The 25272-nt window shown below is 43.4% G+C and overlaps 1 protein-coding gene across 3 annotated transcripts in view; it reads left to right on the top strand.

Moving 5' to 3' along the window:
• CELSR1 (cadherin EGF LAG seven-pass G-type receptor 1) overlaps nt 1-25272 on the top strand; it is a 288234-nt gene that overhangs the window by 97983 nt on the left and 164979 nt on the right. For all 3 annotated transcript variants that reach the window (XM_050935974.1, XM_050935973.1, XM_050935972.1), the window contains exon 2: nt 24521-25159. In XM_050935974.1, the coding sequence (XP_050791931.1) occupies nt 24521-25159 (639 nt within the window). The remainder of the gene's footprint in view (nt 1-24520; nt 25160-25272) is intronic.

Raw genomic sequence — 25272 nt, 5'->3', positions numbered from 1 at the left:
AATTTAGAAGTTTTACTGTTGTTATTATTTTTTTAAGTAATTTAAAGCTTGTTGAGGTTAGAACTTGGAAAAATGATTTTTAAAATATTGGTCCTGATCCTGCAAGCCTCATTTAAGTAAATAATTCTTACTCACACAAAGAGTCCCATTGAAATGCACTCCCCTTTCAATACCCACAACATTCAGTCTAGATCAGTGGTTCTCAAACTAGGGCCTCCTCTTGTTCCAGGAAAGCCCCTGGCGGCCGGGCTAAACCTGTGGACATGGCAGGTAAACAAACCAGCCTGGCCCACCAGGAGCTTTCCCGGCGGCCCTAGTTTGAGAACCATTGGTCTAGATGGACTTATTTGTACTTTCATTGTATGGTCTGCTCCTCATAGTAATTGCAAATGCAGCACTTTGTTTAGACTAGGGCCATGTCTACATCTAAAATTTTGCAGCGCTGGTTGTTACAGCTGTATTAGTACAGCTGTATAGGGCCAGCGCTGCAGAGTGGCCACACTTACAGCAACCAGCGCTGCAAGTGGTGTTAGATGTGGCCACACTGCAGCGCTGTTGGGCGGCTTCAAGGGAGGTTCGGGGAACGCGAGAGCAAACCGCGGCGAAGCTGGTCTCCTTTCCCGGTTTGCTCTCGCGTTCCCCGAACCCCCGAACAAGCAGGTCTCCTTCCCTGCGGTTTGCTGGGTGGTTCGGGGAACGCGAGAGCAAACCCGGGAAAGGAGACCAGCTTCGCCGCGGTTTGCTCTCGCGTTCCCCGAACAAGCAGGTCTCCTTCCCTGCGGTTTGCAGGGTGGTTCCGGGAAACGCGAGAGCAAACCGCGGCGAAGCTGGTCTCCTTCCCCGGTTTGCTCTCGCGTTCCCGGAACCACCCAGCAAACCTCAGGGAAGGAGACCTGCTTGCTCGGGGTTCGGGGAACGCGAGAGCAAGCCGGGGAAGGAGACCAGCTTGATTACCAGAGGCTTCCTCAGGTATGCTGGGATACCTGCTTATTCCACGGAGGTCAAGAAAAGCGCTGGTAAGCGTCTATACTTGATTACCAGCGCTGGATCACCAGCGCTGGATCCTCTACACCCGAGACAAAACGGGAGTACGGCCAGCGCTGCAAACAGGGAGTTGCAGCGCTGGTGGTGCCCTGCAGATGTGTACACCTCCTAAGTTGCAGCGCTGTAACTCCCTCACCAGCGCTGCAACTTTCTGATGTAGACAAGCCCTAGGAGGGCAGAGAAGCCAGCTGCTTCTGAGGTAATACTTACCGTGTGAATTCTCTGCAGAGAGAATTACAGGAGGGGTGTCCTGTCCCTTCCGTTAAGATTTGCTGGTGTGTGTGTGAGTGACTATCTGTACACATGACATGTGGGGGTGATCCGTGGGATACATTGTGGAGACATGGGCCCGGTAACTGCAGTTTATCACCTTTGACCCTCTCACCTGCAGTCTGCCCACTAATCCACCTCTGCCTGTATTACTGCTAACTTTCCAAACCTCTAAGCAGCTTCAGACAACCCTCATTCCCTTATTTTCCACCTCACCCCCACAGTCCTATCCTGAGAGAAACGTTGAATCCATGCTCCACCCCCCCGCCGCTCAAATATCACGTGTCTGAGGTTCATGCTGTGCAATATTCTGTCCTAGACCAGGGATTCTCAAACTTCATTGCACAGTGAGCCCCTTCTGACAACAAAAATTACTACACAACCCCAGGGGGTGGGACCGAAGTCTGAACCCGCCAGAGCCCCACCATCCTGCGGGGGGCTGGAGGGTGGGGCAAAGCCTGAGCTATACCGCCCTGAGCTGGGGGGCCAAAGCTGAAGCCCAAAGACTTCAGCCCTAGGCAGAGAGTTTGTAACCTTAGCCCCGCTGCCCAGGACTGAAGCCCTCAGGCTTCAGCTTTGACCCCAGGCGTTGGGCTTTGGGCTTTGGCTTTGGACCCCAGCATGTCTAAGCCAGCCGTGGTGACCCCATTAAAATGGGTTCATGACCCCTTTGGGGTCCCAACCCACAATTTGAGAACCACTGTCCTAGACCACTTAACCCTATAAGGTCCTATGTCTACAATCCATCAGGGCTAGGATTTATCAATCTTAGGCACTTGCCTCGCCATTTTTAATTCTCACCAAACTCCTGTGAAGCAGGGAAGTGTCATTAACCAGGAGGTAGTAGCAGGGAAATGGGGAACTCACTCAAGTCCCATAGGAAGTCTGATGCGGCGTGGAATTAATCCTGGTGTCACAGGGTGGTGCCCCAACTGGTAGGTGCAATACACCAGTACAAAGCAAGGTATCCTCCCTTTTCAACAGGATACATAGCACTTCTAGGCTAGGAAAGTCCAAAGAGATCAGATCCTAAAAAATAACATTCTATTGGGAAAAAGCAAATTAAGGAATCTTTAGAAAACCCCTAAAATGTAACAATTTTAATTTTTCTCTTCTCCTGAATTCTGTGCAGCTGGACACATGGTATTAAGTGAACCTGGCTTTGTGGCTGGAGGGAGGTGAAAATAATGCCAGAACAATTTTCAAAACTCTTGCAAACTTTGTGTGCACTATTTAGGTGTAGCGTCACTCTAAGGGTAAGGCATTCTGGCCTCACAGGTGCATGCATTTGAGATCATAACAAGATCAGTGTTGGCAAGACACTGCCTCAAGGCATATTTATGCTGATCTACAGCTAGAACTTAAAAGCAGCGTTGTAAAGAAACAGAAGTGGAACAGATATTTGGAAGCCACCTGCTGCAGAACCCGATTTGTAGTCTTTTAGACACCAGTCATAGGCCTGTAACTCCATGTTCAAGCCACCTGCTTAATAATCAGCCTGTGGTAGAAATCCCTTTGCAGTGTAATTGTAGCCACGTTGGTCCCAGGATATTAGACAGACAGAGTGGGTGAGGTAATATATTTTATTAGATCGGCTTACCCTGGTAGAGAGACAAGCATTTGAATCACACAGAGTCCCTAGACATCCCTGTAGTAATTACAGGGCAGAGGTCAGCAGATGGAACAGTGGCCTGGGCTCTGACAATATGAAGGATTTAATGCTCGCTCCTTGTTTAACACTCCAGTGAGGAAACCCCTGTGACTGACTGGAGTGGCTGCTTTCTGATGGGTCAGCAGGAGGGAGAGACTGTAAACCAAGACTGACAGTGACAAAAGGAGTAATGTGAAGGAACCATTGTCATGCCAAGGCAGCAGCTGAAATAGCACAGAACCAGAGAGCTCTGGAATGCCGCTCTTACAGGCTTCTTGTACCTAAGCATAAGAAAAGAAAGCACTTTAGATACACTAATGTCATTCACAGGAGGCAGAAATCTTTATCAGTACATACTTTAGGGGAACTGAGGTAGCAAAGAATGTTCTTCTGCTTATAAATGGATTTGCTGCAAACCAAATAGGTTCCAGCACCATTTCTGCAGGAATGACATAGTATTATCTGCATGCAGTGTAGTTGTAGCTGTGTCAGGGTATGGCTACACTTGCACTTCAGAGCATTGCCGCGGCAGCGCTTTGAAGTTTCGAGTGTGGTCGCAGCGCCAGCGCTGGGAGAGAGCTCTCCCAGCGCTGCACGTACTCCACATCCTCTACTGGTATAGCTTGCAGCGCTGGGAGCCATGCTCCCAGCGCTGCGGCACTGTTTACACTGAGGCTTTACAGCGCTGTATCTTGCAGCGCTCAGGGGGGTGTTTTTTCACACCCCTGAGCGCGAAAGTTGCAGCGCTGTAAAGCGCCAGTGTAGCCATGGCCTCAGTCCTAGGATATTAGAGAGAGAAGGTGAGTGAGGTCATATCTTTTATTGGACCAACCTACCTTGGTGAAAGAGACAGACTTTTGAGCCACACTGGGAAATTTCCAGATCTGAAGAAGAGCTCTGTGTAAGCTCAAAAGTTTGTCTCTTTCACCAGCGTAAGTTGGTCCAATAAAATATATTACCTCACCTATCCTGTATCTCTAATATGCTGGGACCAACGCAGCTTCAACAACACTGCATCTATCATCTGAGCTTTTTGGCAGTCACTATCTAGCGTGAAGCATTGAACAGAAGTTTAGATCCACTCTTCTCAGTGACAACCTTTATTTTAGCAAGAGCCATACACTATTGTTTGAGAGCTGCAACTCTGAATTGCCAGGGTGGTATTAATGGGTTGGATGGATTGGTTTTCAACCACAGAGTTTCTTGGTATGGCAAATACACCCAGTGAGGAGTAATAGTCACCTCCTATTGCCTGTACACTTGTTACTGACATTCATGCTTTTCATGCAGTAACTGTGCTCAGAAAAGGAGGACAGAATGTTAAAAAATGCAGGGCCAGATCATGCAGTCCCAACACAATCCTTCCCTGAAAGTTGTGCTGGAGTATGGACCGAGGACCCAATCTTGAAACCACTGTCTGAGTAATCCTTACACAAACTGTGGCTCCATACACTTCAGTGGGGTTACTGGGAGTATGGCTACATTTACAGCCATACAGCGCTGCCACGGGAGCGCTCCCGTGGCAGCACTTTGAAGTGCAAGTGTGGTCGCAGTGGTAGCGCTGGGAGAGAGCTTTCCCAGTGCTGCAGGTACTCCACCTCCCCGTGGGGATTAGCTTGCAGCGCTGGGAGCCGTGCTCTCAGCGCTGGGGCACTGTTTACACTGGCGCTTTGCAGCACTGTAACTTGCTGTGCTCAGGAGTGTTTTTGTTCACACGCCTTAGTGAGAAAGTTGCAGCGCTGTGAAGCGCCAGTGTAGCCTAGGCCTGGGGGAGTAAAGACTCCTTCTGTGAGGGAGGGTTTTCCCAATTCGCCTGCATTATTTATAATTTAAAGTTAAAAATCAGCAGAGTTTACACTTTGGTGACTTTCTTTGCAGTCTTTTTGTATAACATTTTTTCTATACAAAACAATTAAGACAGGTAATGGAAAAATACGACATTACAGATTCACCCTGGGTTTGTAGTCACTTCAATTATTGAAAGATATATAGACGTTTAAGACTGATTAAGGAAGAGCAAGTATCCTTGAGCTAGTTACTTGAGTCCCACGCAGTTCTACTTTTGAAGGCAATGTCATGTTTATTCCATGGGTGGCATGGAGTGCTTGTCCTGTACTGGGCCTGGTGTTTCTAGATTTGTAACTTGGGGAATTTTCATTATTTTACTAAAGGCTTGGTAATGCTGTCTAGGCACAGTCTTGCACTGCGGGTGATGCAAAGCCATGCTGCCGCAAAGAGGGCACTGGGAGGCATTCTGCCCAGTGGAGAAGGTGACTGGCAAAGTTCCGAGGTGCATGCAGGCTGTGGACTTGTTTTTATTACAACACTTCACGGGGCGTAGCTTGCTACCCCTTACATGGCTGAGCAAATCATAGCTCGATAGATGAATAACCTGGCCTCCTGGTCCACCTTCCTGTCCCCTTTTGGGCTGTGTGCAGCCTTTGGAAAGTCTGTGTTCCCTGGCGAGCAGAGGCTGCAGTTGTGCCTGGTCCTTACACAGCCACTCTCTACATACTGTACTCTACATACTGCGCCCTGTGAGAGTCACACAGAATCCTGTCTACCCCTCGATACACCACTCTGCTGTGTTAGTCATGTGGCATATAAAATTCAATATTTGGTGCAAGCACCAGCATCTTCCCATGCTATCCATTCTACCACATTCACGTAAACTAGATGTGATTTTAAAACAATCTCCACCAGTTTCTGTATTTGCTATAATTCTGAGGTGCAAAATATTTTGAGATTTCCATTAATACTTGTTTTGTATAATTCACTCATAGACTCATAGACTTTAAGGTCAGAAGGGACCATTATGATCATCTAGTCTGACCTCCTGCACAATGCAGGCCATAGAATCTCACCCCCCCACTCCTGGAACAAACCCCTAATCTATGTCTGAGTTGTTGAAGTCCTCAAATTATGGTTTGAAGACCTCAAGCCGCAGAGAATCCTCCAGCAAGTGACCCGTGCCCCATGCTGCAGAGGAAGGCGAAAAACCTCCAGAACCTCTGCCAATCTGCCCTGGAGGAGAATTCCTTCCCGACCCCAAATATGGCGATCAGTTAAACTCTGAGCATGTGGGCAAGACTCACCAGCCAGCACCCAGGAAAGAATTCTCTATAGTAACTAAGATCCCAGCCCATCTAACATCCCATCACAGACCACTGGGCATACTTACTTGCTGATAATCAAAGATCAATTGCTAAATTAATTGCCAAAATTGGGCTATCCCATCATACCATCCCCTCCATAAACTTATCAAGCTTAGTCTTAAAGCCAGATATGTCTTTTGCCACCACTACTCCCTTTGGAAGGCTGTTCCAGAACTTCACTCCTGTAATGGTTAGAAACCTTCATCTAATTTCAAGTCTAAACTTCCTAGTGTCCAGTTTATATCCATTTGTTCTTGTGTCCACATTGGTACTAAGCTTAAATAATTCCTCTCCCTCCCTGATATTAATCCCTCTGATATATTTATAAAGAGCAATCATATCCCCCTTCAACCTTCTTTTGGTTAGGCTAAACAAGCCAAGCTCTTTGAGTCTCCTTTCATAAGACAGGTTTTCCATTCCTCAGATCATCCTAGTAGCCCATCTCTGAACCTGTTCCAGTTTGAATTCATCCTTCTTAAACATGGAAGACCAGAACTGCACACAGTATTCCAGATGAGGTCTCACCAATGCCTTGTATAATGGTACTAACACCTCCTTATCTTTGCTGGAAATACTTCGCCTCTTAAAACTGCATTAGCTTTTTTAACGGCCGTATCACATAGTCATCCTGTGATCAGCCAATACTCTGAGGTCCTTCTCCTCTGTTACTTCTAACTGATGTGTCCCCAGTTTATAACTAAAATTCTTGTTATTAATCCCTAAATGCATGACCTTACACTTTTCACTGTTAAATTTCATCCTATTACTATTACTCCAGTTTACAAGGTCATCCAGATCTTCCTGTATGATATCCCGGTCCTTCTCTGTGTTAGCAATACCTCCCAGCTTTGTGTCATCCGCAAAATTTATTAGCACATTCCCGCTTTTTGTGCCAAGGTCAGTAATAAAAAGGCTAAATAAGATTGGTCCCAAAACTGATCCCTGAGGAACTCCACTATTAACCTCCTTCCAGCTTGACAGTTCACCTTTCAGTACAACCCATTGTAGTCTCCCCTTTAACCAGTTCCTTATCCACCTTTCAATTTTCATATTGATCCCCATCTTTTCCAATTTAACTAATAATTCCCCATGTCAAATGCCTTACTGAAATTGAGGTAAATTAGATCCACTGCATTTCCTTTGTCTAAAAAATCTGTCACCTTCTCAAAGAAGGAGATCAGGTTGGTTTGGCACGATCTACCTTTTGTAAAACCATGTTGTATTTTGTCCCAATTACCATTGACCTCAATGTCCTTAATTACTTTCTCCTTCAAAATATTTTCCAAGACCGTACTGTGACAGACCCAGACCAGTAGGGTACAGGAGTCTGGTAGAGGGCAAATATACTGGTCACTGGATGAATAGTTTTCTGTTCCCTGAGTGACCAGAGCAGGGGCTGCACTAGAGTAATCAGGACCCTGCTAGAACCAATTAAGGCAGACAGGCTGATTAGAACACCTGCAGCCAATCAAGGCAGGCTAATCAAGTTACCTGGGTTTAAAAAGGAGCTCACTCCAGTCAGGCCAGAGGGAGCCAGAGGAGTTGAAGTGTGTGTGAGGAGCTGGGAGCAAGAGGCGCAAGGAGCTGAGAGTGAGAGGGTGTGCTGCTGGAGGACTAAGGAGTACAAGCGTTATCAGACACCAGGAGGAAGGTCCTGTGGTGAGGATAAAGAAGGTGTTTGGAGGAGGCCATGGGGAAGTAGCCCAGGGAGTTGTAACTGTCATGCAGCTGTTACAAGAGGCACTATGGACAGCTGCAATCCACAGGGCCCTGGGCTGGAACCCGGAGTAGAAGGCGGGCCTGGGTTCCCCCCAAACCTCCCAACTCCTGATCAGACCCAGGAGGAGTTGACTCAGACTGTGGGGAAGATCACTGAGGTGAGCAAATCTGCCAATAAATGCAGGACCCACCGAGGTAGAGGAGGAACTTTGTCACAATACATACTACAGATGTCAAACTAACAGGCCTATAGTTACTCGGATCACTTTTTTTCCCTTTCTTAAAAATAGGAACTATGTTAGCAATTCTCCAGTTGTAATGTACAACCCCTGAGTTTACTGATTCATTAAAAATTCTTGCTAATGGGCTTGCAATTTAATGTGCCAGTTCCTTTAATATTCTTGGATGAAGATTATCTGGGCCCTCCGATTTTCTCCCATTAAGCTGTTCGAGTTTGGCTTCTACCTCGGATGTGGTAATATCTACCCCCATATCCTCATTCCCATTTGTCATCCTTCCATTATCCCTAAGCTCCTCAATAGCCTTATTAAAGACTGGGACAAAGTATTTATTTAGATATTGGGCCATGCCTAGATTATCCTTAACCTCCACTCCCTCCTCAGTGTTTAGTGGTCCCACTTCTTCTTTCTTTGTTTTCTTCTTATTTATATGGCTATAGAACCTTTTACTACTGGTTTTAATTCCCTTTGCAAGGTCCAACTCTACATGGCTTTTAGCCTTTCTCACTTCATCCCTACATGTTCTGACCTCAATAAGGTAGCTTTCCTTGCTAATCCCGCCCATCTTCCACTCCTTGTAGGCTTTCTGCTTTTTCTTAAACACCTCTCTGAGATGCTTGCTCATCCAGCTTGGTCTACAGCTCCTGTCTATGATTTTTTTCCCCTTTCTTGGGATGCAGGCTTCTGATAGTTTCTGCAACTTTGACTTGAAGTAATTCCAGGCCTCCTCCGCCTTTAGATCCACAAGTTCTTCAGTCCAATCCACTTTCCTAACTAATTTCCTTAATTCTTTAAAGTTAGCCCTTTTGAAATCAAAAACCCTAGTCCCAGATCTATTTTTGTGTATCCTTCCATCTAGTTTGAACTGAATTAGCTCAAGATCACTCGAACCAAGGTTGTCCCCTACAACCATTTCTTCTGTGAGGTCCTCACTACTCACCAAAACCAAATCTGGCATCCCCTCTTGTTGATTCTTCAACTACTTGGTGAAGGAATCCATCAACTATCACATCCAGAAAAATCTGAGACCTATTATTGCCCTCTGGATCACTACCTTGTAAAATGTTTGGCAGAGAATTGCATCTTTTTTTTTTTTTTAAAAGAATCACATAGTTATACTTTTGTTTCTAAACCAAATTGGACAGAAAAAATTACTTAGGGACTGTTTGATTTTTATGGCATGATAAAGTATAGTTATAATAAAAATGCACAAAATACAGGATGTAAGCAAATTGTACCTAAAGAAATTATAAAAAGCAATTTCATTTCTTAACTTAAACACTACACTGTGCTCCAATATAGATGAGCTTCTGGGACTATAGTATCATATCTAGAAATCAGCTTAGTATTTACAAATTTAACCAAAGATTTGCAATCACTGTTTATATGCCTTTTTATTTTTCATCGCTTGGCATGTTGTTTTTTGCATGAACCATCAGTGATTAGATACGTACATAAGTGTAAGTCTCTGTGGGTTTTCAGTTATTCTAGTTTTGTTTGATGGGCTGCTTTTCTCTTCTGTATAGTAGGTCCCAGAAGGAGAAAAATGCCCACTGGAAGTTGAAGGCTATAGAAACAGGAAACAAGTGCTTTTGTCTCTTTTAATTAGTGTTCAGCAAACTAGCTTAATGGCAAGAGTCCAGGAATAACCTCAATAGACTGTACAGCCAACCTTCCCCGCCCTCCCCCCCAGATGGTGATCTCATTACCAGTGGCTAGTGAAACATAGCTCATTAGCCAGGCAGTGTTTTAAAAAAGTGATTGTGGTGATTGCTTCTGAGCAGAGAATTTGGGTAAAATTTAGAGATTTTAACCCAGGGATTGGCAACCTTTGGCACGCTTCCTGTCAGGGAAATCTGCTGATGGGCCTGGACAGTTCGTTTACCTGCAACGGCCGCAGGTTCAGCTGATCGCAGCTCCCACCGGTCACGGTTCACTGTTCCAGGTGAACGGGGGCTGCGGAAAGCGGCATGGGCCGGGGAATGTGCTAGCCACTGCTTCCCGCAGCCCTCATTGGCCTGGAACGGTGAACCGTAGCCAGTGGGAGCTGCAATTGGGCGAACCTGCGGATGCTGCAGGTAAACAAACCATCCTGTCCCACCAGCAGATTTCCCTGATGGGCTGCGTGCCAAAGGTTGCCGACTCTTGTTTTAACCCAAAGCCTGCCTAAGTTTGCAGGCACTGTCCAGAAACAGCAGAATTTTGGGGAAGATGTTTTCTTCTTGGCCTCGTACATATGTGTTTTAATCACACAATATAAACAGGTACCAACTACTGCTGTTTCTCTTAAAAGATCTGATTCAGCAAAGTATTCAAGCACATAACTAATAGCCCCATTAACTTCCAGGGACCAGCCCCTAGAGTGGGAGACAGGACACACACTGAACTCTGGGTTACAGAGTTCACTCAAGTCAATGAAGGTTAGTCTACACTGGCAACGGTATAGCACTGCCGTGGCAGCCTTTAATGTGGCTTGTGTAGTCGCGGCAGAGCCCTGAGAGGGAGTTCTAACAGTCCACCTCCACGGAGGGCGTAGCTCCCAGCGCTGGTGCACTGCCTGTACTGGCGCTTTACAGTGCTGAAACTTGCTCCACTCAGGGGGATGTTTTTTCACGCCCATGAGCGAGAAAGTTGCAGCACTGTAAAGTGCCAGTTTAGACAAGCCCTGAAGTTGCATCTGCTTACACAGTTGTCTGAATTAGTGCCATGACCTATAAAAACAAGATCACTCAAACTGCTCCTGAAATTGACATTCATTAGTGCTGTCACATTGTGAGAAGGAAAGTAGAGTGGTCAGTAAAGTAGTGCACTTAACTGTTATTTGAAAGTTTCATAAGTTACTTGATAAGTTAACTTCTTGAGCCTGTACCTCAGCAAAGGATGGGGGTCAGGGGCAGCCAGGCTATCTAGAGTAGGGTGACCAGACAGCAAGTGTGGAAAAACTGGGACAGGGGGTGGGGAGTAATAGAATCCCATATAAGAAAAAGACCCAAAAATCGGGACTGTCCCTATAAAATCAGAACATCTGGTCAACCAAAACTAGAGAGAATGGCAGCCATCTCCAAAGACCATATTCAACTGTTGATTTTGCTCTAAGCGCTTACTTTCCTCCAGCCTGGGTGAGGCGTTAGGGTTGGGCCTAATCCAGTGGAAAGAGTTTTGTTGACTTCATTGGAAGTTGAATGAGGCCCACTGGGAATAAAACACAATCTGGAAAAAGTGAATCATAGGATCATAGAAATATTTAGCTTTACTAGAAAATAATTGTGAAAGGCTTGGCTGTACTAACATCATTTTGAAAAAGAGCCCTGTTAGGTTACTTTTACAATGATTTGAGCATACATTTCAAAGCACAGGTGCTGTTCACTTCATGTCTGTACTGTTTCAGAAACTGTCTCTCTCTCTTACCCCTTTCCTTTCCTCAAAATAACATTACCTATCCTTGCTTTGAAACTGGCAGAGAGATTTAAATCAATTCCTTGCCTGCCACAGGAAGTTCTTCTTTTAACCAACCATCCTGAGAAAAATGTTTACAAGGGAGCTCTAACTAAGTAGAGAATAAAAATCTTTTGTGGGGACGCCGCTCACTGCTCTAGTGAATTGTGCCAGGTGAAGCAGCTGGGCATTCCGAATGTGGGCTCTTTCTTTTGAAGTGGAGTTAGTGACATAAAAGCATGGTTTAGAGTAAACACGCTGGCGATATCTCAATCTTTACAAAATACATAATTTACTTGGAGTGCATGCTCATGAATTCAGATTACTAGTCGAGTATTCCAGGACTCCAGTGTCACAATTAGTCTGGTGCTTGCGTATTCTTCAGGAATCCACTATTTACAGTTTCTGAAGGACTTTGTAGAGCAGAGAATCATAGGGTGTAAACTGGTGACGCAGGAAACACAGCAAATACCTTGAGAAACAAAAGCCTGTCTTGTAGCTCGAGGCCACTTACTGACCTTGAAAGAAAACATAAGTGACTTGAAAATAGTTTTTTTCATAGCTCAGACCTGCTTAGAAAGATGACTTATAAACCAATAGTAAGATAATAGGTTTAATCATAAGTGAAGGAGACAAAGCTGTATGGGAGAGGTTTGAGTTCCTTCCTCCCCAGCCTCCTCTTTCTCAGCAAATGAACTTTTGCAATGGTGTGAGGTTTGGTTGTAACCTGGGCAGGTGTGGTTAATGTAGTAATATTTACAGTCACCTTAGACTTTAATGTAGAATATGGAATACTGGCACAATCTCTTCAGCTCCAGGATAAGAGCACACTAGAAATACACTGCTGTGAACAATCTTGTAGTGGCACTGGGATAGGCTTCTGTAATGCTATGGGCCGCATTTGCTGCCTAGGTTCCACCGGAAGAACCTGGGCTGTGGGCCCCACGTAGTAGAAAATCATCCTGGAATTGGTCCATGGCTGCACAAGCCTCCTGCAGTCTCTCTGCCATTGTATGGCTGGAGCTGGCCGGCTCAGCCCACAAATTAGGTGTGTTGAGGTAACCTGGAGATCCTGGCAGCCTGTGTCAGCAAAACTTCTATTGAACGCCAGCTGGAGTTTAAAGCTGCTCTTCCTGGATCTCCCACTGAACCTTGACTCTCGTGCAGGGAGGTGGTCAGTGCATGTTGGGTGAATCAGCTCCTGTGTCAGTGTATGATAGAGGAGTTTTATTTAGGATTTGGCTATCTAAGGACAAGCTCGTCCTCATATACACATCGTGAAGGAGATGGTAATTAGTATACTTGTGCTCAGGGCTTAAATTCTGGGGGTCAGGGCTACAGCCCTACAGGAGGCACTGGAACTCCCATGGGTTTGAAAATATTTACTGGAGCTCTACTCTGAATGGCACCAGCTGAATTTCAGCCCTGCTTGTGTTTCGTTCCTAATACCTCTTACCTCCACCTCAAAGCACCTCAGCTCCCTTCCTTTCTGTTTCTGCTTATATCCCTCTCCCTATGAGCAGGTATTTTTGTTCCCACGTGTCTGCTCTCCTGCCATTGCTTTCCTACCCTCTTCAATGTCCTCTACTCCTCCTCTCGCCCCCCTGACCCCCCGTACTAACTTTCAGCACACCCACCAATTGATTCCAGACCCAGCATCAGGGAGCAAGGTGCCTAGGAGTGCATATACAGAAGAGGTAGGGATGTTTCACCAGCAGCGTGGTCAAGACGCAGCAGGGTTCACTTCAGACAACACTAGCAATTAAGTGGGATATCAGCCCAATCTGCCACCCAAATGTTAAGTTTCCAGGCGTCTATTTTGTTAATCACAATCGTACCTGATGAATACAAGCAATCTTAATCTGACAACAGGCAGCCAAAGAAAATTTGTTTTCAAAGTAAAGCGTATAAAGGACAAGGATTTTTATGAAAGTATTTACTCAGTTTTCTCAAGTATAGTTCAGGAATTAACAACTGCATTCTGTACAATGTAGAGGATCCAGTTCCTCCTCCCCACCGCTTTTTCCCTACATCATCTTCTTAATTTAGCCTGTGCTGCCATGAATTCCACAGAGGGGATCTCTAAGTAAGAGTTCCAAGAAGTTCTAAGCTTCAGGTCCTGCTGCCTTTTTCAGGGCTTCATAGATCACCATATCAGGACATTAAGGTGACTCATCTTTCAAAAATAAATCAATAAAAATTGCATGGTGAGTGTAAGTGTGTCTAAGGCCAATGTCTGTTATGGTGGCTTTGTCTGGAAGCCCAGCCACAGCCGATGTAAATGAAGGAAGTTGTCATTAGATATGTACTGTCTCTAGCTTTACTCTGAAACTGGCCACGTGCTTTCCTTGGATTGACCCTGAATTTATACTTCACTATTTTTCATTTTCTCCTTCTCTTTGGACTCAGGAAAAAAAAAAGTATTTGTAACAACAGGAAAACTTGTCCCAGGATCTCTAATTGGCTAACTCTGTGCCAGCACAGACCTCTGTCTGTCCTGTTCTAGCATCCCTCTGTCCCCAGATAGAACCGCTGGACTAGTTAATCCCACATTTTCCTTTCCTCTTCCAAGGGCAGATACTTTCTCCGGGGACATTCTCCACACTAGTACCTCAAGCAACAGTTAAATCTAGAATGTGAACAACTATGGCTAGAATTCTGTATTGTGCTTCGAATCTGCACTTCTCTAGGGTTCGAAGCAGACCTCAACGTAACTTAGACATTCCTGGCAGATGTGCCTAGTTTATGGTAGTCTATCTCCAGCTGCCCAGAGATTTTGCATTGCTGTGTGTCATGGCCCTACCCTGATAAGACTCTCACCCTCAACTGGAACTTGGATTTTTTAGAGTCCCTTTAGGCTGCTCTGGCCCTTTTACCTGGTGTAAAGGTGCTGGAGTAGAGGTGAGATTCTCACCCAGTTTATTTAAGAAAATAGAGAGAGAAATATAGAAAAAGGAAAGCATTTAATTTTGCTCTCCTTGAGTCATGGTTTGTGGAAAGCCATGCTAGTAAGGGCTGTGGGATGCAGTCACAAAGCAAAAAGGTTGGTAGATGCAGACCTTACATGTTAATAACATGCTCTTGTTATCTCAAAAAGAACAGGAATACTTGTGGCACCTTAGAGACTAACAGATTTATTTGAGCATAAGCTTTTGTGGGCTACAGCCCACTTCATAAGATGCATAGAATGGAACATATAGTGAGGAGATATATATACATACAGAGAACATGGAAAGGTGGGAGTTTCCTATCAACTCTGAGGCTAAATAATTAAGTTGAGCTATTGTCAGCAGGAGAAAAAAAATTCTTTTAGTGATAATCAAGATAGCCCATTTAAGACAGTTTGACAAGAAAGTGTGAGGATATTTAACATGGGGAAATAGATTCAATGTGTGTAATGGCTCAGCCATTCGCAGTCTTTATTTAAGCCTAAATTGATAGTGTCTAATTTGGATATTAATTCAGGTTCAGCAGTTTCTCATTGGAGTTTGTTTTTGAAGCTTTTCTGTTGCAAAATTGTCACCTTTAAATCTGTTACTGAGTGGTTAGAGAGGTTGAAGTGTTCTCCTACTGTTTTTTGAATGTTATGATTCCTGATGTCAGATTTGTGTCCATTTATTCTTTTGCGTAGAGACTGTCCGGTCTGGCCAATGTACATGGCAGAGGGGCATCGCTGGCACATGATGGCATATATCACATTGGTAGATGTGCAGGTGAACGAGCCCCTGATGGGGTGGTTGATGTGATTAGGTCCTATGAGAGTGTCAGTTGAATAGATATGTGGACAGAGTTGGTGTCAGGCTGTGTTGCAAGGATAGGTTCCTGGGTTAGTGTTTTTGTTCTGTGGTGTGTGGTTATTGGCGAGTATTTGCTTCAGTTTGGGGGGCTGTCTGTAAGCTAGGACAGGTCTGTTTCCCAAGATCTGTGAGAGTGAGGGATCATCTTTAGCTTCTTAGGGTTGGTAGGGGAACTCCCACCTTGTCATGTTCTCTGTCTGTATATACATCTCCTCACTATATGTTCCATTCTATGCATCTGAGGAAGTGGGCTGTAGCCCACGAAAGCTTATGCTCAAATAAATTCATTAGTTTTTAAGGTGCCGCAAGTATTCCTGTTCGTTTTGTGGATACAGACTAACAGGGCTGCGACTCTGAAACTTGTTATCTCAGTCCATAAAGTTCCTATCCCCAGTCTTGATACTGTCTTCTTGGAGATAGCAGGCCATTAGCTCCGGTTCTTTCTTTGGTTGATCTTAGGCATTAGAAGTCCTTGTAAGGATGTTATACAATATAGACATTGTCTCCTTCTTCAGTTCAAATTCAATACGCAATGTCTTTCATACTTAACAAAGTACTTAACTGCTTTCCGTTTCACAAGGTGAAATCATGGCCTATTGAAGTCAGTGGCAAAACTCTCATTGACTTCAGTAGAGCCAGGATTTCACCCACAGTGTTTTCCTTTTCCTCCCCAAATGTTTGAGCATTTTAAGTGTATTGGCCATTTCAAAGTCCTCTTTTGAACTCGTGTACCATAAGCACCTCTGATACCTAAAGGATTTACTGTCCCTCCTTGGATATTTGGGTAAAAGCCTTTGGTAAGACCAGGTCCTTTCATATATAATGAACTCTCTATCGCAGGGAGTCTTCCTGTATACATAGGAAGCCTGCAGCTACTTTCCTAAATGACATTAAAACAGATCCCACATGGATAAAAATACACAGAAAATTCCAAATAGAAAATAGTTATTTGTCATAGTATTTTTGATGAACTTTTTTTTTGTTGATACACATCAGAAAAAAATAACTGTTATCCTCATGCTTATCACACATGTACTTCTTTAAAGGTACAAGCTGATATAGGGACAAAACAAATGTGGCAAATCTGCTTTTGCCAAGTAACAGTGTCACCTAGATCCTCTAATCCTCTGGAACTGTTCAAAGAGAACTTTGACGCTACCAGATGGTCCAAAACTTTACTGAAAAAATGATCTACTATGATACATGCTACAGTCATGTTCACTTTCTCTCTGCTGATTCCTCAATTTAATTCAAGCTCCTAGTTCTTGCTTTCAAGGCTTCCTACAACTTAGCTCCTTCTTACATTTAGCATATTGTCTTGTTTAGCACCTCTGCGTTCACCACAATCCACTTGTCTGAATGGCTTTGTTTTTCCCTTGTTCCATGAGTGCCTTGTCTTCTTTTATGTCACTGTATGTACCAGGAAACCCCCATCTTAACACCATCTGCCATATCACTACCTCTCACATTTTATTTCTTCAAGGAGACTTACAAGTATGGCCAACATTTTCAAACATGGGTGTCTACATTTAAAGTGTTGCGCCCATAAGCTCCATTGACTTCAGTGGGACAGAACAAGGAGTAATGGTCTTAAATTGCAGTGGGGGAGGTTTAGGTTAGATATTAGGAAAAACTTTTTCACTAGGAGGGTGGTGAAGCACTGGAAGGGGTTACCTAGGGAGGTGGTGGAATCTCCTTCCTTAACAGTTTTTAAGGTCAGGCTTGACAAAGCCCTGGCTGGGATGATTTAGTTGGGGATTGGTCCTGCTTTGAGCAGCGGGTTGGACTAGATCAGAGATTAGCAACCTTTGGCCCGTGGCCCGCCAGAGTAAGCACCCTGGCAGGTCGGGCTGGTTTGTTTACCTGCCGCGTCCGCAGGTTCGGTCGATGGCGGCTCCCACTGGCTGCGGTTCACCGCTCCAAGCCAATGGGGGCTGCGGGAAGCAGTGTGCGTGCCGCATGCCAAAGGTTGCTGATCCCTGGACTAGATGACCTCGTGAGATCCCTTCCAACCCTGATATTCTGTGGTTCTATGAACAGCTGGTGCTCATCACTGCTGAAAATGTAGAGGTGCCCAAACATGAATTTAGATATCTGATTGTAGACATTGAAGTTTAAAAACAGTAAAGTTGTTTTTAAAAGTAATCCTGTGAACCCTTTGTGACTACGTAATCATATTGTCTTCTTCACTCATATCACCCTCAGCCGTTCTCTATTACCAAATATTGTTATCCTGTCTTAACTAATAGGCCCTGATCCTGAAACAAGCATTGCCTGTGGAGCCCTCTGCACTCGCTTAGAGCCCCATTGACTTCACTGACGCTCTGCATGAGTGCAGGAGCCTGCTTGCACAGAGACATTTTTAGGTTAAGCCTGTTGAAGTCAACAGGAGTCTTTCTGTTGACTTCAGTGGGCTTTGGCTCAGGCCCTTAGGATGTGCCCACAGGTGTAATTTCAAGCTCAGGTAGATGTATACATGCTAGCTTCAATCAAGGTAACACACTCAAAATAGCAGTGTAGCTGTGGCGACGCAGGTGGCAGCTCAGGCTAACCACCTGTACTTTTATCTAGGGTCGCAGATAGGACTGTACTTGGACAGCTAACCCATGCTGCCTGCCATGCTACCATGGCTCCACTGCTATTTTTAGCATGCTAAGTTGGTCAGCACATGGGCTCATTGTTTTTGTACTATAAACATCTGTGGCCTTACTCAAGTAATAAATTATAATAGTCCTTCCAGCCCCCGACAAAATTCTGTTGGCAGCCATAGCTCTTTATAAAAACACAAAGCTTTTGAGACTGCAATCTGTCCTGTTGAACAGGTATTAAATGCTATTAAATAGCAAAAAGAATTACACTAGTTTAATTTACTTGTCATGTTGGTTAAGTTATTGTAAAGAGTGTTGCTTTCCAGCAGTATTTCTGATCCCAGATTTGGAGACTGGTAGGCTACCACAGAATCACTTAAAGCTGTTCCCAGGGATCGTATTGCATTTATATGGAACAAATTAAGGTTTTTGAAAGGTAGATAAGGGGAGTATCTTTTTAAGGTCCTTGCTGTGCTCCTTTTATTTCATGTATTGCACTGTGTAACATCAACCTTTTTGAGAGCAAAAGAAAAACTCACACTTCGATCCATTCAGACTACAGGACATGGGTCAAACTCTGACTGGCCATGCGCATACCCTCACATCACTGAGAGCCTTTGGCTAATAGAGGAAGTTGACTGCTCTGATACCTGCCCTTTTGAAACATCGCAGTCCATGGGTCCATCATAAAAGGTGTTTTAGGAGCTGTGGCCTAGAGCTCAGGTTGTATGATTTCCATATTAATGTACAGCTATGCCTAAAAATATTTTTTTCATTTTGTTAATTAAGTTTTCTACCATTTTAATTAAACATTTTACTTAGGTTCCAGCAACTCATTTTCTGTAGAATTCACCTTCCTTTGAATGTTGCCTCTATGTCAGGGGTTCTCAAACGTTTCCATATGATGGACACCTTAATAGAGAGGTTGTCTCATGGACTCTCACCTACCCCCCATTTGTAATCATAGAACTGCCCTGCAGTAACCACAACAATTGTTTACAAGGAAAAGTAATATTTGGCAAATATGTTATGCATTTTAACTGTTTGTCAATGATGTTTGAAAGGTGCAAACGGGGAAGATAATCTGTACAGTCTGGCTAGCTGTCTCTGATTGAGGGAATATGGTCTAGTAGTGGATAGGACACTAGGCTGGGCCACTAACCAGCAGTGTGACTTTGGGCATCTCTCTTTTACTTGGCACTCTTAGTCTGTCTGCCTTGTCTGTTTTGGTGGTAAACTCTTTGGGGCTGGGACTGTTCCTAGCTCTATATTTGGCGTGTGCCTAGCATGATCATGGAAGGGGCTTGTGAGTGCTGCTGTAATCCATGGACCACTGCTTGCTGCAAGGGATTGCTGCTTTGTTTGGTGTGGCCTTGTACACGGTGTGAAGAAAGTCCTGTATATAGAATCATCTTTGAATGGACTGATGTGTGGAAGGTCACTCACTTGAAGGCATGTCACCAAGGCACATCTCCTGCAGGGGGATCTGTTTGCTCCTTGTTCGCTGACACAAATGAGACCATTTGAATTACAGCTTCAGAACCTAAGGGGTGTCCTTATTTTATTACGAGAGACGGAGTTTGCACAGCTGTGTTGTAAACTCTGACATCCATTAAAGGTTTCCAGCTGCATCCTAAGAGGGAAAGTAGAACAAATGTAAGATTGGGGCATCTGTGCAAGAAGCCTGTGACACTGGGACATTGCTATGAAATATGTTGCTTTGATTATTGGTCAGACCTGAATACATTTTATAGCTAATAAGACCAAAAAAAGTGTTCATAATTTTATTTTTTGTTATACTTCTTTAAAAAAAACCCACCACACTGTGTTGGCCAGGTACTCCCAGAGCCAGGTACACCTTTCAGTTTAACATTGCAGTGTTTATATTGCTAGGTAATAAAATTCTGTGGTTCATGAACTGCCCATCAATAGAAAGCTAAGATTAAAGCCTCGGATCCGATCCATCTTTTCATAAAGAAAAGCTATGTATATAATAATGTCCATTCAATAACTTATCTGCAGTGGGTGTGTTTTTTAGAGGACTGGAAGCATATATAAGCTTTCCTTCCTTTTTGTGTTTTTCTGGAATTTGTGGGGATGTATGATTACTATTAAATCTTCTCATTAGTTTGGTGCACAATTAAGAATACTGGGCCCATTCAACACAAATGCCAGTATTACAAAATAAATCTGCTCTGTAAGAGATCCACCTCGTGAAGTTTTCTTTTGAAATACGCATGCAGAGAGAAGCAATGTTGGCAAATAAATTCAGTGGTGGATAGACTACTGCTGAATTGCACACCTCACCTGAAATGTTAAAACCATGCCACATTCTGAACAGTCAAAAGAAGAAAAGGTGTGACAGAAAATAGGAGTCAAGATATTTTATTAAAAATGTATTAAAATATTTAGTTTTATTGAATATTTTTATTAGTATTCATTGTTCTGAGACATTTTATTCAGGCCAAAACCTGGCATAGATGTTTATAGTGTAGTGCAGCCCCCCATGAAAAATTAGATTTACATTATAGCATTCGTAAGAAGCACCACTGTTATACAGTAGCACAGGACTTGTGCATTTATGCCAGACATTTGTACATATTAGGCATGCCATGCAGTGCAAAGACGGTAAAGATGTGTAGGTGTATAACTGTGTTTCATGAAATGCTATTACATTTATTAAATGATTTCATTGTAGTTTATAACAATAATAATAATATATGGCACTTTCACAGTGTCTTTTGTATGAGGATCTCAAAGCATTTTGCAAATATTATTATTAAGGATATGATTTAATCATGGGTATTCTTCGTAAAAGTCATGGACAGGTCACGGGCAATAACTAGGAAGTCACAGGCTGGTGACTTGTCCATGACTTTTACCAAAAATACCCCTAACTAAATGTTAGGTGCTGGCAGGGGGAGTGGGATGCTTCTGGGGATGCTGCTGATCCTGTGGGGGGGCACTTAGGTCCCCACTGCTGCTCCAGGCAAGGGGGCGGCCTGGGGCCCCATTGCTTCTGCTGCTCCCGGACTGCTTGGGCAGCCCAGGGGTCAGCTGCACCAGCCCCTTCAGAAGTCATGGAGATACCGGAAAACCACGGAATCTGTGACTTCCGTAACCTCTGTGAAAGACTCAGAACCTTAATTATTATTAAACGGGACTTAATTCAACTTCTATTGAAGTTAAGGGGAAAATTCCCATTAATTTCAATGTGCTTTGGACTGAAATAGATACTAAGTACAAAAAGTGGCATCAGTTTTTAAACAGCACTCTCCAGTGGATGGAATAAATCATCCAATAGGAATTTCTCTTTTCAAACTTGATGATATGATATAGCCCATAGTAAGATTAAGGGGCCAGTTTTTCTGAAAATGCTAGTTGTGTTATTTTCTATAAAATACATTTTAAAATACTTTTTGCTGCCTTTTGCTTTTTAATTTTTTTGCAACAGAGTTGCACAAGGTTATATTTGCTTTTAAAACATTACGTGTAATTTCAAAGTATCTGTAGCTATATGCATGTGTCTGGTTTTCTTTTGTGCTCTCTTGAGAACGACAAAGCTATGCAGTGTCCGACACTGGGCTTTTTATAGTGATTTATTAACTGTGTCAGAATAGTTGCTGTGAATGCTGGGACACTCTTGTGTACTGTGGCAGTTGATATTGATTATGACAGTTTGTGGACTCGTCGGTTGTCAGACAGTAGATAGTATTTTGTCTTCTTACTATAGATACCGTGCACTATACATCAGTGTTTCCTTAAGAAAAAGGCCCTTTGTCTGGCACTCTTTCCCCTCCATGTTATGAGAGAACTTGAGTAGTACATTGTGCAGCATATAACAAAATAGATCAGACCAGCCAGTGAAAATGACAATAGCTGTAGAAACATAAATGAATAGTTAGTTCTGCTGCTGTTCTCTCATGAAATAGACTATGTAGTTGACAGAAATGGTTAAGCTAGTCTGATTCTGTCATTTATAAAAAAAGAAGTTCATTAATTGTACTAATATGCATCTGATATTTCCATAGTTTGGGGACCTGCAGACTATGCACTGTTAAAAGTTTATAATTAGGGTTTTGGCTATTGAAAAGCTTTGAAGATCATGCATGGCGGTTTTGCCTCTTCTGTGGAAACGGAAAGAGGACAGTCTGTCTGGAGCAGATTGAAGAAGAGGAGATGGAAATTTTATGTGGAATACTCATCTTAGGGAAAATGAAAGCTAAAATAATCAGCTGATGTGATGGGTCCTACAAAAAGATCACCCAAAATAATGACCAGTTGCCACAACTCCACCACTGTTTGTTTTTAGCCACTAAGTACACCTCTACCCTGATATGATGCTGTCCTTGGGAGCAAAAAATCTTACTGTGTTATAGGTGAAACCGCATTATATCGAACTTGCTTTGATCCACTGGAGTGCACAGCTCGCCCCCCTCCCCCCCCGCCCAAGCACTGCTTTACCACGTTATATCCGAATTCGTGTTATATCGGGTCGCGTTATGTCAGGATAGAGGTGTAGTAAAGTAGCACTCATGAGAAAATATTTTATTTGCTTTTCAGCTGCTTTATAATGAAAGAAAAACAATTAGCAGCTGAGGTTTTATAGACATTCCTGGGTAGGGGGAAAAATGCTTAATTTAGACCCACCTGGAGTACCAGAAAAGAAATCTTTAACTTTAAATCTAGATTGCATCATTACATACCCAATGATATCGCTAGATAATAGGTGCTGCTCTGATGTTTCTGTTTTTCTGGGTGGTTATTCTGAACATGGACACAACTTCACCTGACACGAGATGATTCTGTGCTTATCACCCCATTAAAACACAAAAAACCAACCATCGAAAAAAGAAAAGGAAAAAAAGCCTATATATGAAATGTTGGGACCAGATTCTGATCTCACATTGGTTTTATATTGATTCAAATGCAAATACTGCTGATTTACATTGAAGAGATGCAAAATCACGCCCAGTGTGTGTATCTCAGTTTAGCTGGAGAAGATGTGTAGGTGACTATTCAGTGTTTGACACTAGAAAGAACCATGTGGCAGGCAGTTTTGGGTTAGTGGATGAGGTATTGGACTGAGAGTCTAGAGAGCTGGGTGCTGTTCCAACTCTGCTACTGACCTCACCAGCCAACTCGCTGTGCCTCTGTTTCTCCTCCCCTGTTTTGTCCATCTTGTCTACAGTAGAACCTCAGAATTATGAACACCTCGGGAATGGAGGTTGTTTGTAACTCTGAAATGTTCATAATTTTTAACAAAACATGGTTGTTCTTTCAAAAGCTTACAACTGAACAGTGACTTAACACAGCTTTGAAACTTTACTATGAAGAAGAAAAGTGCCCTTTATTTTTTTAAATAGTTTACACTTAACACAGTACTGTACTGTACTGTACTTGCATGCGTGTGTGTGTGTCTGCTACTGCCTGACTGGTTTCAAATGAGGTGTGTGGTTGACTGGTCAGTTTGTAACTCTGGTGTTCATAACTCTGAGGTCTGCTGTATTTAGATTGTGTAATATTTGGAGTAGAGACTCTTTCTTACTATGTGTTTGTGCAGTGCCTAACACTATGAGGCCACAATCTCAACTGAGGCCTCTAGGAACTACTATAGTACAAATAATTAAAATTTTATACTCTATCATCTGTATTTTCTAAATAAAATACTGTATATTCGTGAAAAAATAACAAAGTTCTTATGGTCAGCAAGGAGACAACCAAACAAGAGGGTTTGAGCTCTCTGATGTAGCTGCTCATTGCAAATTCCATGTTCATTTATGTATACAGTATACATAATGTGTATAGAACACATCACATTGCCCAGGGTCAATAATTATATTTCGTAATGAAACGATGCTGTAAAGTTTGCAAAGACATTGTACTAATATAAGTCTAACTCTGTACTGGGGGTACTCTCTAGTATCAGATATCACTGCTGTCTGTTCATTGAAATGTTTTGTAGCAAAACAAACATGGATCTGTCAAAGACATAATGGAGCAGTGTAAAAATGCTTGCTTTCATTAGAGATTGACTTAATTGGCTCCATCTCTAACTTTCATATGAGGTTCCTGAAGGAAGTCAAAAGTAGTTAGCTCTTGTTCCCTATGATGACTTTTATCTAAAGCCTTGATAATCCTTTCTCTCGCTCTGCATAGTTTTGGTACTTTAAGCCTGAGACCGCTGCGGGAGAAGATAATTTTGGTGTTGTGCTGCAGAAAGTGACAGCTTCACAGCATTAGTTGTAGGCTAGCAGTGACTTGTGTAAGATATGTACAGTTCCTATCAGAAGTTTCTTGCCCTTAACCCTCTCACAGCTATTTGTCTTGCTAGCAGTTTCCAGTTGTTTGAGTGGAACAGTCTAGGACAGCGCATACTTGGATGTCCCATGTACTTTAGTTGCAAGCCTTAGGTTCTTTCCAGTGCAGAAGCCAAAGCGCTTTCTGTCTGTCTCTCTCTCACATCCCAGCAGGTTGGAATGTCTCACATCTCAGTTATGTTTATTGGAGAATACCTCAGTAGCCTGGTCTGTATGCTAAAGCACTTCAGAGGATGTTGTTTGAAATAATTCTTCTCTCTTTCTTTCTCTCTCTCCCCCTTCCCCTCTCCCCTTGCCAACAGATGGTGTTCACAGTGTCACAGCAGTCTGCGCCCTGAGGGTGACTATCATCACCGATGACATGCTGACCAACAGTATCACTGTGCGACTGGAAAACATGTCCCAGGAGAAGTTCCTCTCCCCGCTGCTCTCTCTCTTTGTGGAGGGTGTGGCGACGGTGCTGTCTACTACCAAGGATGGCATCTTCGTCTTCAACATTCAAAACGATACAGATGTCAGCTCCAATATCCTGAATGTAACCTTCTCCGCTTTACTTCCTGGAGGCATTAGAAATAAGTTCTTCCCCTCCGAGGACCTCCAGGAACAGATCTACCTCAACAGGACACTACTGACCATGATCTCTATGCAGCGGGTCCTGCCTTTTGACGACAATATCTGTTTGCGAGAGCCTTGTGAGAACTACATGAAGTGTGTCTCGGTGTTGAAGTTTGACAGCTCTGCTCCATTTATTAGTTCAAACACAGTTTTGTTCCGACCCATCCATCCCATCAATGGTCTGAGGTGCCGGTGTCCCCCTGGTTTCACAGGCGACTATTGTGAAACAGAGATTGATCTCTGCTACTCCAGTCCTTGTGGCAATAATGGGCTTTGTCGGAGCCGAGAAGGAGGCTACACTTGTGAATGTTACGAGGACTACACTGGTATGTGTTTATCTTATCTCTTATACCCATAATTTATATGTTAGGCCATCCACTGAGTCAGTTCTGTATCAAGCTGAAATTGTTGACATTCTTACTTAACTGGAGAAAGCGTC

This window comes from Gopherus flavomarginatus, chromosome 1, assembly GCF_025201925.1.
Source record: "Gopherus flavomarginatus isolate rGopFla2 chromosome 1, rGopFla2.mat.asm, whole genome shotgun sequence".
NCBI classification, from domain to species: domain Eukaryota; kingdom Metazoa; phylum Chordata; order Testudines; family Testudinidae; genus Gopherus; species Gopherus flavomarginatus.
Note: the sequence above shows the minus strand (reverse complement) of the source record. Positions and strands in the feature narration are given on the sequence as shown.